This window comes from Stegostoma tigrinum, chromosome 19, assembly GCF_030684315.1.
Source record: "Stegostoma tigrinum isolate sSteTig4 chromosome 19, sSteTig4.hap1, whole genome shotgun sequence".
NCBI lineage: Eukaryota > Metazoa > Chordata > Chondrichthyes > Orectolobiformes > Stegostomatidae > Stegostoma > Stegostoma tigrinum.
Window position 1 is genome coordinate 2767507 of NC_081372.1, and position 17740 is coordinate 2785246.

At 44.8% G+C, this 17740-nt stretch overlaps 1 protein-coding gene across 6 annotated transcripts in view; it reads left to right on the forward strand.

The window, feature by feature from the left end:
- The window catches only part of tox2 (TOX high mobility group box family member 2), a 203793-nt gene that overhangs the window by 171504 nt on the left and 14549 nt on the right, over positions 1–17740 (forward strand). For 4 of the 6 annotated variants that reach the window (XM_048550571.2, XM_048550572.2, XM_048550574.2 and 1 more), the window contains exons 4-5: positions 8092–8343; positions 11764–11991. In XM_048550571.2, coding sequence (XP_048406528.1) covers positions 8092–8343; positions 11764–11991 — 480 coding nt within the window. The remainder of the gene's footprint in view (positions 1–8091; positions 8344–11763; positions 11992–17740) is intronic. The other 2 variants (XM_048550576.2, XM_048550577.2) reach the window with 2 other exon arrangements.

Genomic DNA, 17740 nt, shown 5'->3' on the forward strand with positions numbered 1-17740 from the left:
GTTCAGTATGTAGGCCAGACCAGGTGAGGATAGCAGATTTCCATCCCTGAAGGATGTGAGTGAACCAGATGAGGTTCTATGCTAATCAGCAATGGATTCATAATCACCATTAGACATCAAAACAAGAGTAGGCCATTCAGCCCCTTGAGCCTGCTCTGCCATTCAATATAATCAAAGCTGATCTGGCATTCCTCTTGTTCCATCTCCTGTATTTTTCCCATAACCCATGATTCCCTAACTATTGATCAAGAGCAATTAGATCAGCTCTCTATATTTAAATTGAATTCAAGTTTTAACCATCTATTGTGCTGGAATTCAAACCGTGCTTAGCCAAAACATCACCCTGGGTTTCTGGATTACTGATCCAGTGACATTACCACTCCAACACTGCGTCCCCCTTTATACCTTCACATTTTTCCATGTATCACGTATTGATCCAGTTTTATCTTTAAAGCTACAGTTGTCATGCATTGATTGTCCCTTGTAGCCAGCTCACTCTCCGCTGTGAAAGGGCAGGTCCCAAGCTCTATACTTGCACAACATTCCTGTCTCGCCAAGAGTCCAGGCTTGGGAGGTCCAGGGTGTTACACATTTTTAAAGGAGCATTTGCAATTACCCTACATTTTATTATTTACATATTCATGAAATATCAGTTTTAATTATTGGAGACTGTTGTTAACTCACCAGATGATTAATTAAACTACTGTGGCCATGTAATACTGTTTGAAAAACCTCCAGGGAACACACAGCAGAGTTTCAGAAGGCAATCTGTGATAAGATATAGCATATATCTGAATGTATAAAGTACCCTCAGGAGGGTCAATGGCCTCTCTTATTGCCCGTGTCCTGGCTGTTTGTGTTTTCCAGCTTAGTTTTGTCCTTCCGTGCCACTTCACTCAGCATCTCGTTTCAGATTAAGGAGACAAGCATTTCCCATCCACTGCAGTCCAAAGCTCAATGATTTGATGCTACACAAAAGCATAGAAAATATAGGCAGCAACAGGCCATTTGGTCTGTTGAGCTTGCTGCTACATTCAACATAATCAAGTCTTGATCATTTAACTCAGTGCCCTGTTCCTGCTTACTTGGAATACTGCGTCCAGTTCTGGGCGCCCTATTATAGGAAAGATGTGGATGCTTTGGAGAGGGTTCAGAGGAGGTTTACCAGGATGCTGCCTGGACTGGAGGGCTTATCTTATGAAGAGAGGTTGACTGAGCTCGGTCTCTTTTCATTGGAGAAAAGGAGGAGGAGAGGGGACCTAATTGAGGTATACAAGATAATGAGAGGCATAGATAGAGTTGATAGCCAGAGACTATTTCCCAGGGCAGAAATGGCTAGCACGAGGGGTCATAGTTTTAAGCTGGTTGGTGGAAAGTATAGAGGGGATGTCAGAGGCAGGTTCTTTACGCAGAGAGTTGTGAGAGCATGGAATGCGTTGCCAGCAGCAGTTGTGGAAGCAAGGTCATTGGGGTCATTTAAGAGACTGCTGGACTGTATATGGTCACAGAAATTTGAGGGTGCTTACATGAGGATCAATGGTCGGCACAACATTGTGGGCTGAAGGGCCTGTTCTGTGCTGTACTGTTCTATGTTCTATGTTCCCCAAGGCCTTTGATCTCTTTAGGCCTAAAAACGGTATCTGCTTCCTTTTGAATATATTCAGTGACTTGCCCTCGACTCTTTTCAATGGCAGAGAATTCCACAGGCTCACCACTCTTCAGGTGAAGATGTTTCTCCTCATCTCAGTCCTAAATGGTTTACTCCACATCCTGACCTCCTGGTTCTGGACACCCTGACCAAGGGGAACACCCTTCCTGTGTTTATCCTGTCTAGTTCTGCTGGAATTCTATAGGTTTCTATCAGATCCTTCTCATTCTTCTGAACTCCAGTGAAAATCATCCTAATTGTTTGAGCCTGTGAGACCAGGATTCCTATGTTGCGTGGATTGGAGTTTAATAATTTAATTATATACTGCCTTATGCTCAGTCCTTTGTAGACAAACAGCACATTCTGCTCCATTGGTGTACACCATCATTTTGCTTCCTTTGACCTTGCGGCCACCCGCTCTTCATCTCACATCTTCACCCTTCTGTTCCTTTCTTTCTCCTGCATTTATCCAGATTTGCCCTTAAAATGTATTAAAAATGTTTGTCCTACCCATTCCCTGAGGAAGCATGCTGCACATTCACCCCGATCTCTGGGAGGAAGAGGCTTCTCCTCAATTACCCTTTTGATTTATTAGTGATTGTCTTATGCCAATGACCCTTAATTTAAAGAGAAAGATCTCCCCATCTACCTGTCAAACAGATTCATGACATGAAAGTCCTCTGTAAGGTCACTCTTCAGCCTCAGTGTTTTCTAGAGAAATCTGCTCTCTCTCCTGTACGTTTGCTCTGCACGTCCTCCTGTGCCCCCATACATTTTTAGATACGATATCGAGAACATAAATGTGCACCTGGTGAGATATAACTAAGGTTCAGTGTTAGTTTAACATATTTCTACACTTCCTTTTTTCACTAGAACTAGGGGAAGGGGGTTTCATTGACCAGGCTCCTGTGATAAGTTACGAACAGTTTCTTTAGAAGGTCCACGACAACATTGCCCTCTGATGGTGGCTACTCGACATTACACCTTCCCGTGTCAAACTGATTCCACACGAGAAATATTTCAAACTCTGCCACCTCCTTGCTTGGCAGGGACCATTGTTGACATTGTGTCAGTTTTTATCTTAAAAAAAAGACTAGTTTGGGGCAAATCATAGTTTATTTTGATTGGCCAATCTCTTCACCACTGCTCCGGTCACTGCAATCAGGAGTACGTTAGCTCAGTTGGCTGGACAGCTGGTCTCCGATACAGAGTGAGATCAATAGTGTGGGCTCCATTTCCTCACTGGCTGAAGTTAGCATGAAGGCTGTTCCTTCTCAATCTCTTCCCCCTTGCCTGAAGTGTCATCTCTCTCTGTCTCTCTGATGTGCCCATGGTGACTTCGCCTTTTACACAATGAATTAAGATAGTCTCTTGTTTGTACAGAACTTGAGCATGACTGAAGAAAGATACATTTTGTCTATACTTTTCATCTTGTACTCATTAGGACTATTGGCAAGAAGTATCAAATTAATAGGAAAGCAGCATTCACACTGCATGAGAGGACAGTGCTGAATTGTTGGAAAATTCACTTTCAATTTTCAAAGGAACACAGCTCAGAATGAATGAGTTAATGATGACTGATAGTTAACTGCCAGTCTGCCTTTTTGAACTCCACAACCCATGTAGTATAGGTACACCACAATGTTGTTAGGGAGCACATTCCAGGGTTTTGACAGTGAGGGAACAGCGATATAGTCCACAGTCAGGATGGTGAATGGTTGGAGTGTAATTTGAGGTCGTGGTGTTCTGATGTAATTTATGCCTTTGTCCTTTTGTGGCCGAGCTTATAGGTTTGCTGTTCAAGGAGCCTCAGTCAGGTTTTGGAGCGTGTCTTGTATCTTGATGGATACAATTTGATGCAACTGGAAGGTTTCTGTTGCCATTATGTATTGGTGGTGGAGGGAGTGGATGTTGGTGAATGCAATGCCAATCAAATGGGCTGATTAGCCCTGGATGGCCAGCATCACAGATCATCATAGAATCCCTACAGTGTGAAAACAGGCCATTCAGCCCAACATGTCCACACTACTCCTCTGAAGAGAGTTCCCACCCAGACCCATTCCCCTAATTTCCCATATCTAACCCACCGAACCTAAACATCCCTGAGCACTATGGGCAATTTAGCACGGCCAATCCACCTAATTGTGAGCTTCCTGAGTGATGGAGCTGTCCCCTTCCAGACGAGTGGGGAGTGTTACGTCACACTCCTGACTTGTGCCCTGTAGGTGGTGGACAGACTTTGAGGAGTCAGGAGGGGAGCTACTTGCCGCAGGATTTCCAGCTTCTGAGCTGTGCATGTAACTGCACTATTTATTTGGCTGGTCCAGTTGAGTTTCTGGTCAGTGGTAATCCCCAGGATGGTGACAGTGGGGGATTCAGTGGTGGTAACACTATCGAATGTCAATGGGCAGTGGTTAGATTGTCTCTAATGGGAGATAGCCATTGCCTGGCATTTGTTTGGCATGAATGTCACTTGCCAACTGTCAGCCCAAGCCTGGGTATTGCCCTGCATTTGGACATGGATTGCTTCAGTATCAAAGGAGCTGTGTGAAACAGTGTGATAGATTCTGGTCAGTAAAAGGCCAGATGCTGTTTTAACTAGATTTCAGGTGATTTTACTGCATCAGCATTGAATATGGTGACCTCTGTGATGCTAACATTCCAAGGCTGCTCCATCAGACGAAGGGTCTAGGCCTGAAATGTCAGCTTTTGTGTTCCTGAGATGCTGCTGGGCCTGCTGTGTTCATCCAGCTCCACACTTTGTTATCTTGGATTCTCCAGCATCTGCAGTTCCCATTATCACTGCTCCATTCCCAATTTTGCTTTGCTCTGACCCGTCTTGTTTGGAATTAAAAACTCACTCAATGAAAGCGCTAGTTGAGTTGGCCTTGGGAATCTGCCTGAGGGAGTTCCCCTCAGAGACATTTGGGGTTATCCCCAGCAGTACAAAATACCAGTGATTTCTCCCGTCTACGGCCAGCCTATTATAACAAAGCTAACATTTTTAGTTGTAATTAGACACCATGGTGATCATTTTTTTAAAGACTGTGAGAAAATTACTGAAACGCTTTCCAATTTGAATGAAAATATGAATCAGAGGGTGAGGTTGTTATCAGTAGAGATCAGCATGTTACAAAGTAGTAGGTTAGAACATTATCCTCCAATTTATTTCATTTACCCCTCCAAATTATTTCTGAAAAGTGTGGGAAATTCACTGGGTAGGTGTGAGAAAAACAAACAGAAGGAACTGATAATTCACCCCCTCGGGTCTGCTGCTCTGTTCAATCACATCATGACTGATCTTCCCCTTTTCGCATGTCCCATGCTTCTGTCAGCATCGTCAAAGCTATCAAGCTCAGTTTTGAACATTTTTGATAGTCAGGCACCCAGTTCTGTGGGAAGAGAATTCCAAAGGATCGCAGAAACAAAATTCCTTCTCATCTCGGTCCACAGTGACAACTAGTTCCATGCTCATCAACAGCAGTTGTCATAGGGTCCTGCAGAATGGAAGGGCGGTCCTTGTTTGTCCTGATCACTGACTGTCTTTCTGCTCTAGTCCCATTTTCAGCACTTGGTTGTAGCCTATGGTGTTTGAAATACTCATCTAAATTCTTCCAAACCACTGTCTAATAGAAGGCTAAGGGAAACAGATACAGGGGAACTCCACCCCTTGCAAGTTCCCCTCCAAACCACTCACCATCCTGATTTGGAAACATATCTCTATTCCTTCACTGTCACTGGGTCAAAATCCTGGAATTCTTTCCCTAATAACATTGTGGGTCAACCCACAGCATATGGACTGCAGCGGTTCAAGGAGGCAGCTCATCCCCACCTCCTCAAGGGGCAACTAGGGACGGGCAATAAATGCTGATGCAGCTAGTGACACCCACATCCCATGAAAGTATAAAATGCAGTTGTGCCTTTCATCCAAGCCAGTAAAGCAGACTGTAAATGGCTGCACTCTGATCCTTGTTGCTGTGTTATCCATTAGTTACTGATTGCTCACCTGAAAAGTATCCACTTATCCGAACTCTGTTTCCTGTCAGCTAACCAATCCACTCTCTATGCCGGAGAGTTCTGATCTTTTGTAGCAACCTTTGGGAAATCCAGATCTACTCTATTTCCTTGTTCCCCTTTCCGCAGCCTGCTTATTACATCTCAAACATAATTTCCCTTTCACAAGACCATGTTGTCTTTGCCCCATTAACTGTTCTTTGAATCTCAGATTGATGATCCTGTGTATAAACATCACCCCTCCTCCTAATAATTCACCAACAAGCCTGACCAAACCAAATCTTGTGATAATTTATATTCTGAAGGAGAAACATTACATCACTGCAAATTTACAAACTGAAAGACAATGAGAGAAACAGTAGTTTTGTGTTCAGTGAGGCAGTTACAGAGGAGAGGCTGAGAGACTACTTTGGGGAATTTTGAAAAAACATCAGTTTGTTGATGAGTACTCTGTTGAAGTGTACAGGTAACCCCGATATACAAATGTCTAACTTATGAACACTCCTAGTTAGGAACGTGATCCTATGTAGGGCTATATTAGTATTAATTTTGAGCATCCAACATGCAACTGCTGATTGGCTGTTTTATCCTGTACTGTATGATGTTCCAGTTTGGGTACAAACTGACTTATGCGCATTCACATTCATATTGTGGGGTCTGCCAATACCGTAGCTACACTAATCCAAACAAGCCTACAGCAGTCTCTTCTGCTTGTCTTCAGTCTTGTCTTCCAAGTGTACGATTCTGAAAGAGCAGGGGTGTGTCATTCAGAAAGATGATTATCGCTGAGCTGTATAACAGCTGTTTGTAGACCGGGAGAGTGTTAAATCAAAACCAATTGCACTGATAATGTTTAAGACTTGGATCAGAGCCCTGGCTGGAATATTGTACACAGGTCTGATCACCTCTTCACAGAATGGATACTATGGTCCTTGAGACCTCAGAAAGCCCAGGTGTTGCAGCTGGACAACAAAGGCAGGAAATGTCAGTCACCAGCAGTTTCTCAGGCAGCAGCAAAGAGCAGATGTCGAGATATTGTCAGTGCAATCTTCCCCACTAACTGGGAAGATGGTGAAGTGAATCTATGGGACTGTTTACCTGGGGAAAAGGATAAAAGACCACGATACAAAACCAACATTGGAGAGTCAGACTGTAAAATGAAGGGCCTGAAAACAGTCATTTATACAAGGGGGCTACAGCATTAATGATGGAAGTTTCAGGGCAGATCTGTGAAGTAACAACCTGTATTCATTTAAGACAATGAGCAATAAGCTTGACCAATGTGCTAAGTTTCAAGGAGCGTCTTAAAGGAGGTAGAGAGGTTTAGGAAGGGAGGTCTTGGGCTGCGGACAGAGATGGTTGAAAGCCTGGCCCCAATATCTCAATCATTATTATAAGCAGGTGCGCAAAAGGCTGGATATGGATGGTGTATCGCTGACAGTAAGTGTATTCAGTGTGAGAAAGAAATGAGAGAACTGCTAAAGAGATGGGCAGTGTGGGCTAGATCTAGGAAAAGGCTAATTTATTTTCCTAAAACTAATCTTCTAATCACTTCCATATAATTTTAAAACATTTACCAATTTACTGTTGATGAATACATGTGAATATTAAGGCGAGTTTTGAGAAGATTTGTAGGTCAGGTTGAGGTTCTGGATGTAAATTTGCTCGCTGAGCTGGAAAGTTAGTTTTCAGACGTTTCGTTACCATTCTAGGTAACGTCATCAGTGAGCCTCCGACGAAGCGCTGGTGTTATGGCTCGCTTTCTATTTATGTGTTTAGGTTTCCTTGGGTTGGTGATGTCATTTCCTGTGTTGGTGATGTCATTTCCTGTTCTTTTTCTCAGGGATGGTAGTTTGACTCCAAATCAATGTGTTTGTTGATGGAGTTCTGGTTGGAATGCCATGCTTCTAGGAATTCTCGTGTGTGTCTCTGTTTGGCTTGTCCTAGGATGGATGTGTTGTCCCAATCAAAGTGGTGTCCTTCCTCATCTGTATGTAAGGATACGAGTGATAGTGGGTCATGTCGTTTTGTGGCTACTTGATGTTCATGTATCCTGGTGGTGCCTATTAAGTTTTACATTCAACACCAGATCCCATCTTATCCCAGTTTCAAAGACATACCGTGATGGCAAAGTGGGCAATTCTGGAGATTTTTTTCAGAACCTACTGCCATAGCAGCCTGGAAATTCCAAGATATTTCCAATTGATTGAACTACCCCTAAACCTGAGAGAGGACTATAATCCCTCAGTCATTGTCTACACAGTGACCTGGCCTTAGACAACCCTAGGACCTGAGCTAGTGATAATTTGGAGCTTCAGTTTATCACCATGAATTTTTTTTCGACAATGATTTTTTTTCTGAAAAATGTGGAAACTAGTTCCTAGCCCAGGCAACTAATGTGCTGTTCAAAATTCATCTTTATTCTCCAGATGCATGGAATGGGTCATCCAGAGGGTCCCCAATACGATTCAGGACCTCAACACCCATTGGTCAGTCGGTCAGGGATCATGCCGCCCAGTCACATGTCTGCCATTAGCCATTCCCAACTGAATGCACAGGTCAGTCTGAATGTAGCTAGGAGCGTTCTGACTCACGGCTCTCCCTCGCCCCCTGGAAGCAAGTCTGCCACCCCCTCGCCCTCAAGCTCAACACATGAAGAGGAGTCTGACCATCTGTCCAAGGTACAACTCAATCTTTGCTTCTACCTGCCTCATTCCTTTGTTCCATAGCCAGTGTGTGCATACCTGTCCTAACATCACTGCGCTGAGGACGTGTCATGGACCAGGCAAGCCATTCGAGCTCTCCATAATTTAGTTCAGTCATTTCTGAATCCTTAGTAAACATTGTGAGTGTAGAATGCAAATTTATTCTCAGAAGTAAAGGTGCTATAAATATTCAGAACACATTAGGGGCTAAATTCCTGAAGCAGAACAGAAGAGATGAAAACAACACATTATTTGAATAAGAAAGAGTGTTTTCTATTTTTTGTGTCTAATTTATGTTGAGTAAGACACCAGAAGATAACACCAGAAATCAGAACAGCTCCCATTCGGTGCTGGTAGTGAGTACTCCAGGGCTAACTCTTCAGCTGGTTAGATCCACCTGCTCTGACCAACTGATCTAACCTTAGTGGATCTCCTCCTGGGATAGTCATAATCACCAATGAAAACTTAAGGAACTGCAGATGTTGGAAATCAGAAACAAAAACAGGAATTGCTGGAGAAGCTCAGCAGGTCTGGCGGTATCTCCGGAGAGAAATCGGAGTTAACGTTTCAGATCCAGTGACCCTTCCAGACCCGCTGAGCTTTTCCAGCAATTCCTGTTTCTGTGTGTCTTGAGCATCAGGCTTTCAGCTATTAATTACTGTGGTCTGTCCTGCCATGACTCACCTGACCTGAATCTCACAACAGCTGGAAGTGACTAGCTGCACTCAAAGTAGGATTGTAATATTGGAAGGAAATTCTCACAGGATCATTGGAGCAGGGGAGGGATTCAGTGATGGAGAGACAGGGGAGGGGAGAGGGAGAGGGAAGTGAGTTAACTTTCATTTTCTTTGTTAGATATTTTTAAAAATTGTCTCGTTCTGAAGTCACAAACTATTTGCTCATGCTCAGAGTAAATTTTCTAAAACATAAGCTTCATTTTTGCAAATAGAGCAATTTTTTGCCTTGTTCATTAGACAGAATATTGTATTTCCAACACACTCGCAAGAATAATGTCTGCTTTAAGTGGGTGGCACCTTAATTTTAAACTCTGACCTCCAGTTCTAGATTCTCCCGAGGCAAAAGAGAAAACATCCTTTCCACATCCTTGCCTGGTCAAGAGCCTTTAGTCACTCTTAATCTTTGCGGATACAGGCCCATTCTGTCCTACTGTACTCATAAAATCAGCCCTCTCCAGGTATTAGGCTGGTAAACCTTCTCAGAGCTGCCTGCAACACATTAATGTCCTTCCTGCTCCTGTTTCTTCAGAACAGTATTTGCCGCTCCTGTTCTAGGTGTCAGAGATACAGTCTGATAATTTAACAATAATGGCTGACTTGGGAGAGCTGGTGGTGAATTCGAGCTAGGAACCTCAGGGTATGTGTGAAACGCAGTGCTAAGGTCAGTGTCGAGCGACAGCATGTAGATGAGAGATAGAAGGAGCCAAAGCTGGGTCACTGGGGTCATCAGAGGTAACAGTGTGGAAACAGGAAGACAAATCATTTGCAAGTGATTCTCTGACAATAATTAGATAACAATGGAACTGGGTGAGATGAGGACCCACTACTTTATGTTGTCCTTCAACATTCTTCCAATCAGAATGCACTACCTCACACTTCTCTGCATTGACTCTCCTCTGCCAAAGGTCTGGACCATGTGGGAAGAGAGTGGGAGACGGAAGTGATCAGTGTTGGCCTTCTGTGTAATTGGTTTGATTGAAGGTGGCAAGATAGGTTGGGGAGTGTACATAGAGCAAGAAACTGAAGGGGGATAAGAAGACACTGAGCGTAGGGGAGAAGAGGCATGATGAGTGGGGGAAGAGCAGGATAAATGAAAGCTGGGCATACGTCCTCCGCATGTGCATGTGATTCAGTGATTCAGCTCAGTTACAGGCTCATGAGCAATACAGCGCCAACATGTCACATTACCACTTTGAGGGCTTGTATGTTTACTGCCTGTGGACACAGAGACACTGTTTTGCAAGACCTTTCATTTCTGTGATAAAAACACGATGAAGGTGGCCAGCCCTGTCAGAATGGCCTGGAGTTTCAAAGAATCTCCAGATCAAGCAAAACCTGGGAGAAAAATCATCAGATACAATGTTCATTTTCTGTTAAAACTTTTACTAAAAGTATTGAAGATTGAGGGCTGTTCCATCGGTTTCAGCAGGCCCCTGTATCCTGGACCAGGACGAGTGTGTGTAGGGGGGGCATGAGGGGTGATGGGAGTGGGGAGTTGATGGGACTGTGGGAGATGATGGGGGTACAGGAGTAATGGGAGTGAGGGAGTGATGGGGGTGTGGAGGTAATGGGAGTGGGGGAGGTGATGGGTTGGGATGTAATGGGAATGGGCGCATGATGGGAGTGGAGGGTAATGGAGGTGTGGGGGTAATGGGAGTTGGGGAGTGATGGGAGTGGAGGTTGATGGAGGTGAGAGGGTATTGGGAATGGGGGGTGATGGGAGTGGGCGGTGATAGAGGTGCGGGGGTAATGGGAGTGGGGTGATGGATATTGGATATAATGGGAATTGGGGTGAGATGAGAATTGGAGGGGATGATTAGTGTGAGCAGTAATGAGGATGGGGAGTAATGGGGATTGGGGGTAATGAGTGTGGGGGAGGGCAGGTGATGGGAGTGGGATATGGGGGGTATATGCATGGGTTTATGAGAGGGGGATCGAGGGTGGCAGAGTTGCCTTTCACAGTGAAGAGCCAGTTAGCTATCAGGTAATGAACAAAGTAACAGCAGTGGGCCATTCAGCCCCTCAAGCCTACAATGTCATTTAATATGATCGCAGCTGATCAAACAACATTATTCCCATAATCAGGAATCTATCAGCCTCATCCTTAACAATGAGGTTATATATACCTCAGAGTCAGCTTACACACCCTCTGAATCTTGCAAACATTCACAACCGTCTGAGTGAAAACATTTCCCACTCCAATCCTAACTGGCATCTGCTTATTTTTACATCGGGTGTTCGGCTTCTCGACCCCTCAACCATTTCAACCTTTCACTTGCTTCAAGCCTGTCCGTACCTTTTTGCTCTTTTGTAGGTGTCAATGAGATCACTGCTCATTCCTCAAAATTCTAGGGGATACAGACCCAATTTAGCTGATCTCCCTTCACAGGACAGTGCCTACATCCTGGGAAAGATCCTCCTGCACCTTCAGCACAAGAACCGCTTCACTTTGCTGTGGGATTTGGAGGATGGGGCAAGGTCAGGTTGGATAACTTGAGTGATCAATGTGGGAGGAGAGGCAGGCTATCACATGATGAGGCCTTTTGGTGGAACTGGTCAGGGTATGTGAACCACGCCAGTGTCACACGCTAACTTTTCCACTGAGAGGTGTCGCAGCGAAAGAGATCAGGTCAAAATTGACCAACTCCTTCCCTTACAGATTACCGGAGAGAAGAGACCATCGGTGGACATTGGGAAGAAGGTGAAGACACAAAAAAAGAAGAAGAAGAAGGACCCAAATGAGCCACAGAAACCGGTCTCTGCCTATGCTCTCTTCTTCCGAGACACACAAGCTGCAATTAAAGGACAAAATCCCAATGCAACTTTCGGAGATGTTTCTAAAATTGTCGCCTCCATGTGGGATGGTCTTGGAGAGGAGCAGAAACAGGTATGGAGAGAAAAGAAGGAATGCTTAAGCTTCTGTTCTACACTCTGTTTATTATAGATACTGAGCATTGCTTCCAGTTGACTGGATTTATTGATTTAACTGGAGGATTTGCACAAAACAGAAAACAGGGAGCTTTTCCAACACAAACAAAGTTGCTGGAAAAGCTCAGCAGGTCTGGCAGCATCTGTGAAGGAGAAAACAGAGTTAACGTTTCAGGTCCGGTGACCCTCCCTCAGAATGCTTTTCAAAGCAGATTGTGAGAGAGTAAAAGCTCAGTGCCGTAGCAGTCAGTGTCCTCAGCCAGACTCGAACACCGACACTGGGGTTTTCTGAGTGGTTCTGTTAGATGTGATCCCACTTTCTGAGGCAGAAGTCTCTCGTTTTGAGTCTGACCTGCTGGCCACAGAAGGAGGATTCATGTGGGTCATCGTTAAGTCTGAACATTTGTTCCAGATCTCCACTAAAGGGAGAAAGAGGGTGAAGAGATGCAAAACAATTGCACTCACTCATAAATATTCAAGCTGCCCCGAGATTCGGGGAGACAGGAGAAGTTTTCAGTGCTTGAAGTATTTCAATACTGGAAACATTAGCATTCGCAATCAACAAACGCCTACATTAATCAGTTAACCCAAGGCATCAGTTTGGCAGGTAGTACGGGAACAAAGGGTTGGAGAGTTTGAAGCATGAGGAGAACTGACTGGATAGAACAGTCTGAGTGAACTAAGGATCAATCCAGTCAATTGTACAGCCAGTGCTTTCGGCAGTGGTTTTATCTGTTTGAGTGTAAGTGTTTTACAATCAGTAAGAGGGTTTGGTTACAAAGTAATGAGCATTTACATCTGCTGGATGAATAAGAGGGGTACAGAAAACATAGGAAGGGTCTAGGCCCAAAACGTCAGCTTTTGTGCTCCTAAGACGCTGCTTGGCCTGTTGTGTTCATCCAGCTCCATACTTTGTTATCTACAGAAAACATTGTTGTCTAATCTCTAGAAATGTGGTTAAGGATTCATTCCACAGCATGAGAGGCAGCAATCTCGCTGACTGAGGGACCCGGATCTGTGGGATTTGAGCTTTTACCTTCTCTTGAAGTAAAGAGAGATGGAAGGATTTGTATTTAAATATAGAATCATATCGTATCCCAAAAAAAACCTCACAGTGAATGACCTTTGCGCAAACATGACTGCCAAGGTTTATTTTAAATTCACTTCCGTGATGTGAGTGTCGCTGACTGGGCCAGCATTTTATTGCAAGTCCCGAGCTGCCCCTTGAGAAGGTGGGGGTGAGCTGCCCTCTAGAACCGCTGCAGTCCATGAGATGTGGGCCCACTTGCAATGCCCCTTAGGGAGGGTATTCAAGGATTTTGACCCAGCGACAACGAAGGAGCAGTGATAAATTTCCAAGTCAGGACGGTGAGCGGCTTGGGGGGGATCTTGCAGGTTGAAATAACTCCACAGAGACTGGTACCCTGTCACCAAGTCACCCTTTACTGACACTTGAGCCGTCCTTGCCTACAGACTGCCTTGATCAGAGCCTGCTCTCAGAGTAGTGGTATCTTTGAGACTGCCCCTTTTTAGCTGCTAGCCAGGGGCCCCTGGAACACAGATACCATGAATTTCACCTGGCTGACCTTGCTACAGTCATTACACAGGGCTGGTGTTCCCCTGTATCTGCTGCCCTTGTCCTTCTAGATGGAAGTGGTCATGGGTTTGGAAGGTGCTGCCTGAGGATCTTTGGTGAATTTCTGCAGTGCGTCTTGTAGATAGTACACACTGCTGCTACTGAGCATCGGTGGTGGGGGAGAACATACAGTGAACAATCTTGCATTTATGAATTGCCTGTTAGAACATAGAACATAGAACAATACAGCGCAGAACAGCCCTTCGGCCCTTGATGTTGCACTGACCTGTGAACTAATCTAAGCCCCTCCCCCTACACTATCCTGTCATCATCCATATGCTTATCCAAGGACTGTTTAAATGTCCCTAATGTGGCTGAGTTAACTACATTGGCAGGCAGGGCGTTCCACACCCTTACCACTCTCTGAGTAAAGAACCTGCCTCTGACATTATTTTAAATCTATCCCCCCTCAATTTGTAGCTATGCCCCCTTGTATAAGCTGAAGTCATCATCCTCAGAAAAAGGCTCTCACTGTCCACCCTATCTAATCCTCTGATCATCTTCTATGTCTCTATTAAATTCCCTCTTAGCCTCCTTCTCTCCAATGAGAACAGACCCAAGTCCCTCAGCCTTTCTTCATAGGGCCTGTGCTCCAGACCAGGCAACATCCTGGTAAATCTCCTCTGTACCTTTTCCAATGCTTCCACATCCTTCCTGTAATGGGGCGACCAGAACTGCACGCGATATTCCAAATGAGGCTGCACTAGCGTTTTGTACAGTTGCAGCATGAATCAAGGCTCCAGAACTCAATCCCTCTACCAATAAAACCTAAAACACCGTAAGCCTTCTTAACAGCACCATCAACCTGGGTGGCAGCTCTCAGGGATCTACGTACATGGACAACAAGATCCCTCTGCACATCCACACTACCAAGAATCTTTCCATTGACCCAGTATTCTGCCTTCCTATTATTCTTCCAAAAGTGAATCACCTCACGTTTATTCGCATTGAACTCCATAAAAGAAAATTCTAACATGCTTCCTAAAGCACTATTTGACATCAGGCAAAGGGGTTTAAGAAGGACCTTTGGGCACAAACAGCTGAAAGCACAATCGCCAATAGCAGAGTGATATAATCAGGGATACTCAAGAGGCCAGACTTACAGGACCACAAAGAGGGGCTTAGTTGGGTTGAAAAGCCAGAGGAGGTGACAGATTTAGGGAGGGGTAAGACCATGGAGGGAATTGGAAGCAAAGGTGAGAATTTTAGCCTCAAGTCATGAGCCAATGCTGTTCTGTATTCAGTGACATCAGTTGGTGGGATCTCAGTTTAATGTCTCACCTGAAAAGTGGTACCTGCAACATGACAGCACTCTATCAGTGCTGCACAAGAGCTGAAAGCCACAGCTCTCGCAACCAAAGTTCAAAGGCAGTTGGGGATAAGGAGTAGGAGTGAGGTAACACCATGACCCTGAAACTATCTGAGGGATTCCTGGCCAATTCTGTGAAGTGAGGCAGAAATTTCCCTGTGAGCTTCTGAAGCCTTCCTTCAGTGAAAATGGGTGTTAGACCCTGAATCACAGTGAGCGAGAAGGGGATTCACACTGGAGACAGCCCTAGCCAATATTCTAACAAAGACCACTGTGTGGTAGAGGAGAGAGGAAGTAACTGTAGCTCTAAGCCCTCTCCCTAACCCATCCCAGCTCAGGAAGAAGGCCCAGGTCAGGTTGAAGGTGCAAAAGTGGGGTGCATGATGTTTTAGGGGATGTCTACCTCCAATCTCAGAAATGGCTAGAAGTCAAGCCTTTGGTTCCAGTCACCCTTCATCCGACTAAACCAGCCATCTCTTTCAAACCATGTTTGAAGTATTTAGGAGCTCCTGCCTTTCTCCTCATGGGAATATCTCTGAGGGTGACCGAGCAGATCCAAAACACCAACTGTAACCCAGCCAAAACAGAACTGAAGTCGGGTCATGCTGCAGTTGGTCCAATCAAAGTCTGTCATCTCGACATCTCTGTCCCGTTCCCCCACATTGCCCGTGGGTTTTGCCCCCCTCGAACTCCAGCATTGGTTCCACAGCTCATGGTGCCATCCTGAGACCCTACAATCCCACAGTTCCTGAGCTTTCACCATCCTGAAGAAGTTGCAGGACAGCACCATGATGCTGTGTGTGACTTGATAAAGCCTCATAGCTCCCCTTGAGGAGCACACTATTGCCTTGTTCCTGATTTACAGCGTCCACAGTTCTGGTTTTTATACACTATTGCCTTGGTTTGATTTCAATTTTCAGTCCTTCCTGGTTGATTCACTCACACATGTGAGAAACCCCTATATAGTGAGAAGATTAATTTTCTGAAGAAGGATCACTGGACTCGATTCACTAACTCACTCCTCAGATGCTGCCAGCCCTGCTGAGTTTCTCCAGCAATTTCTGTTTGAATTTTCCCATTGATTTGGTAGGTACACAGCCCAAGTGTGATGATGTGTCTTCGCCACAAAAACAGCCTTCCCACTGCCTGCTGGGTATTGAGCCTGTCTATTTGCCTCTCTTTGTTAGATATCAGAATGAAACCAATCTGCATGTTCTGTCTGGCTAGCTACATTGTCCATTGCCCCTCATTAACTGCTGTGTTTACACAGGGTACATTTGCACAGTCACGTTCCACACATTGTTCACTTTTACTCCTGCTTGCCAATTCTTTCTCACCAAAGATTCATGTTTGTCCTGAGAGACTCTGCTAATGTCCTCATTCCCTGGTTTTTATTTGTGCTGTTGCCTAGTGATTTCAGTCATGCTCAGGAATACGAGATTAGCAATTTCCTTGTCCTTCCATTTGCTTCAAGGACACCTGTTCTGGAAATTACACTCTGAACCGACTTAACCGTTTTGGGTCTGTGCAGTGTGTTCGGCTCTCGGTGTTGTTTAGCTCAGTCAGCTCGATGATGAGAGTATGATGCAGCATAGCAATGTTGCTTCAGTCTTCAGGGCCAGCTGTGTTAGCTCATAACAGCACTTACAGTAGAGCCTCTCTCTGACAAACCAGTTTTGACCCTCATCAATGAATGTTTGCCAACATTATGAAGCAGCCTCTCATCCGTAGGTTTACTCCAAGTCTATCATCTCACATAGACGCAGATATACTGAAAATATTTGGTCCCTTCCTCAATCTGGCTATAGTTGATCAATCAAGCTGACAGTCAGAGCGATGACCTGTAAATGAGACTGTGTCGTGTGTGTGTGTGAGCTCTTACTCTGTCCCATATTATCCTTATCTCAATCCGCAGAGAACGGTCAGTGATAGCTTTCCTCATCTCACTCTCTCTGGAGCAATCTGTACTTGTCTGCATGACAACACTGTGTTCTCAGCTAAATCAACTCTGGGAGTGACCAACACAATCCAAACAGCTTCTTCATGTCTGAAGATTAATCCTTTACAAACTAAATCCAACGTCACCGCAAGATCATTGCACAAACGAGAAAAGAAACCCACGGCAAATTGTTTTATATAGAGTGGCAGGTTCACATTTGGTCTTTATTTTGCTAATACTGATTACACTGGCAGACAGGGGGAAAGAAACAGGCAGATTCTCTCTCCTCTCTCCATCCAGAAACACTTCAGATTATCCTTGTCTTAAAATCCCACAATGCTCACACCCCCATTCAATCTCTGGAATTTTCTTCAACCTGACAAATGTTAGAGAGGAGTTCAGTTAGTTCAATTGGCAGGATGGCTAGTTTGTAATGACTCCAACAGTGTGGGTTTAGTTTTTGCCCCTGGCTGAGGTTACCATGAAGGACTGTCCTTCTCCACCTCTCCCCTCACTCTGAGACCTGGTGACCCTCAGGTTAAACCATCACCATTCCCTAATGAGAAAGCAGCCCTATGATCTAGCAGGACTATGGTGGCTTTACCTGAGTATGAAATTCTCTCAGTTTGGCTTCACAAGAATCCCCGACTGTAATCGCTCTGCCTGCCTTCAGCTACTTGGACCCTAAGCTCGGTAACTCTTTGATATTGAATGTCCCTCATGCTCTAACCTTTCTCTGAGTCACTTGCTATCCCTTGTTTTTCTAACTGAGGCTCCCAACAGTTGCCAAATTGGACACAACAGCCTAACCTGATTGGATAGAT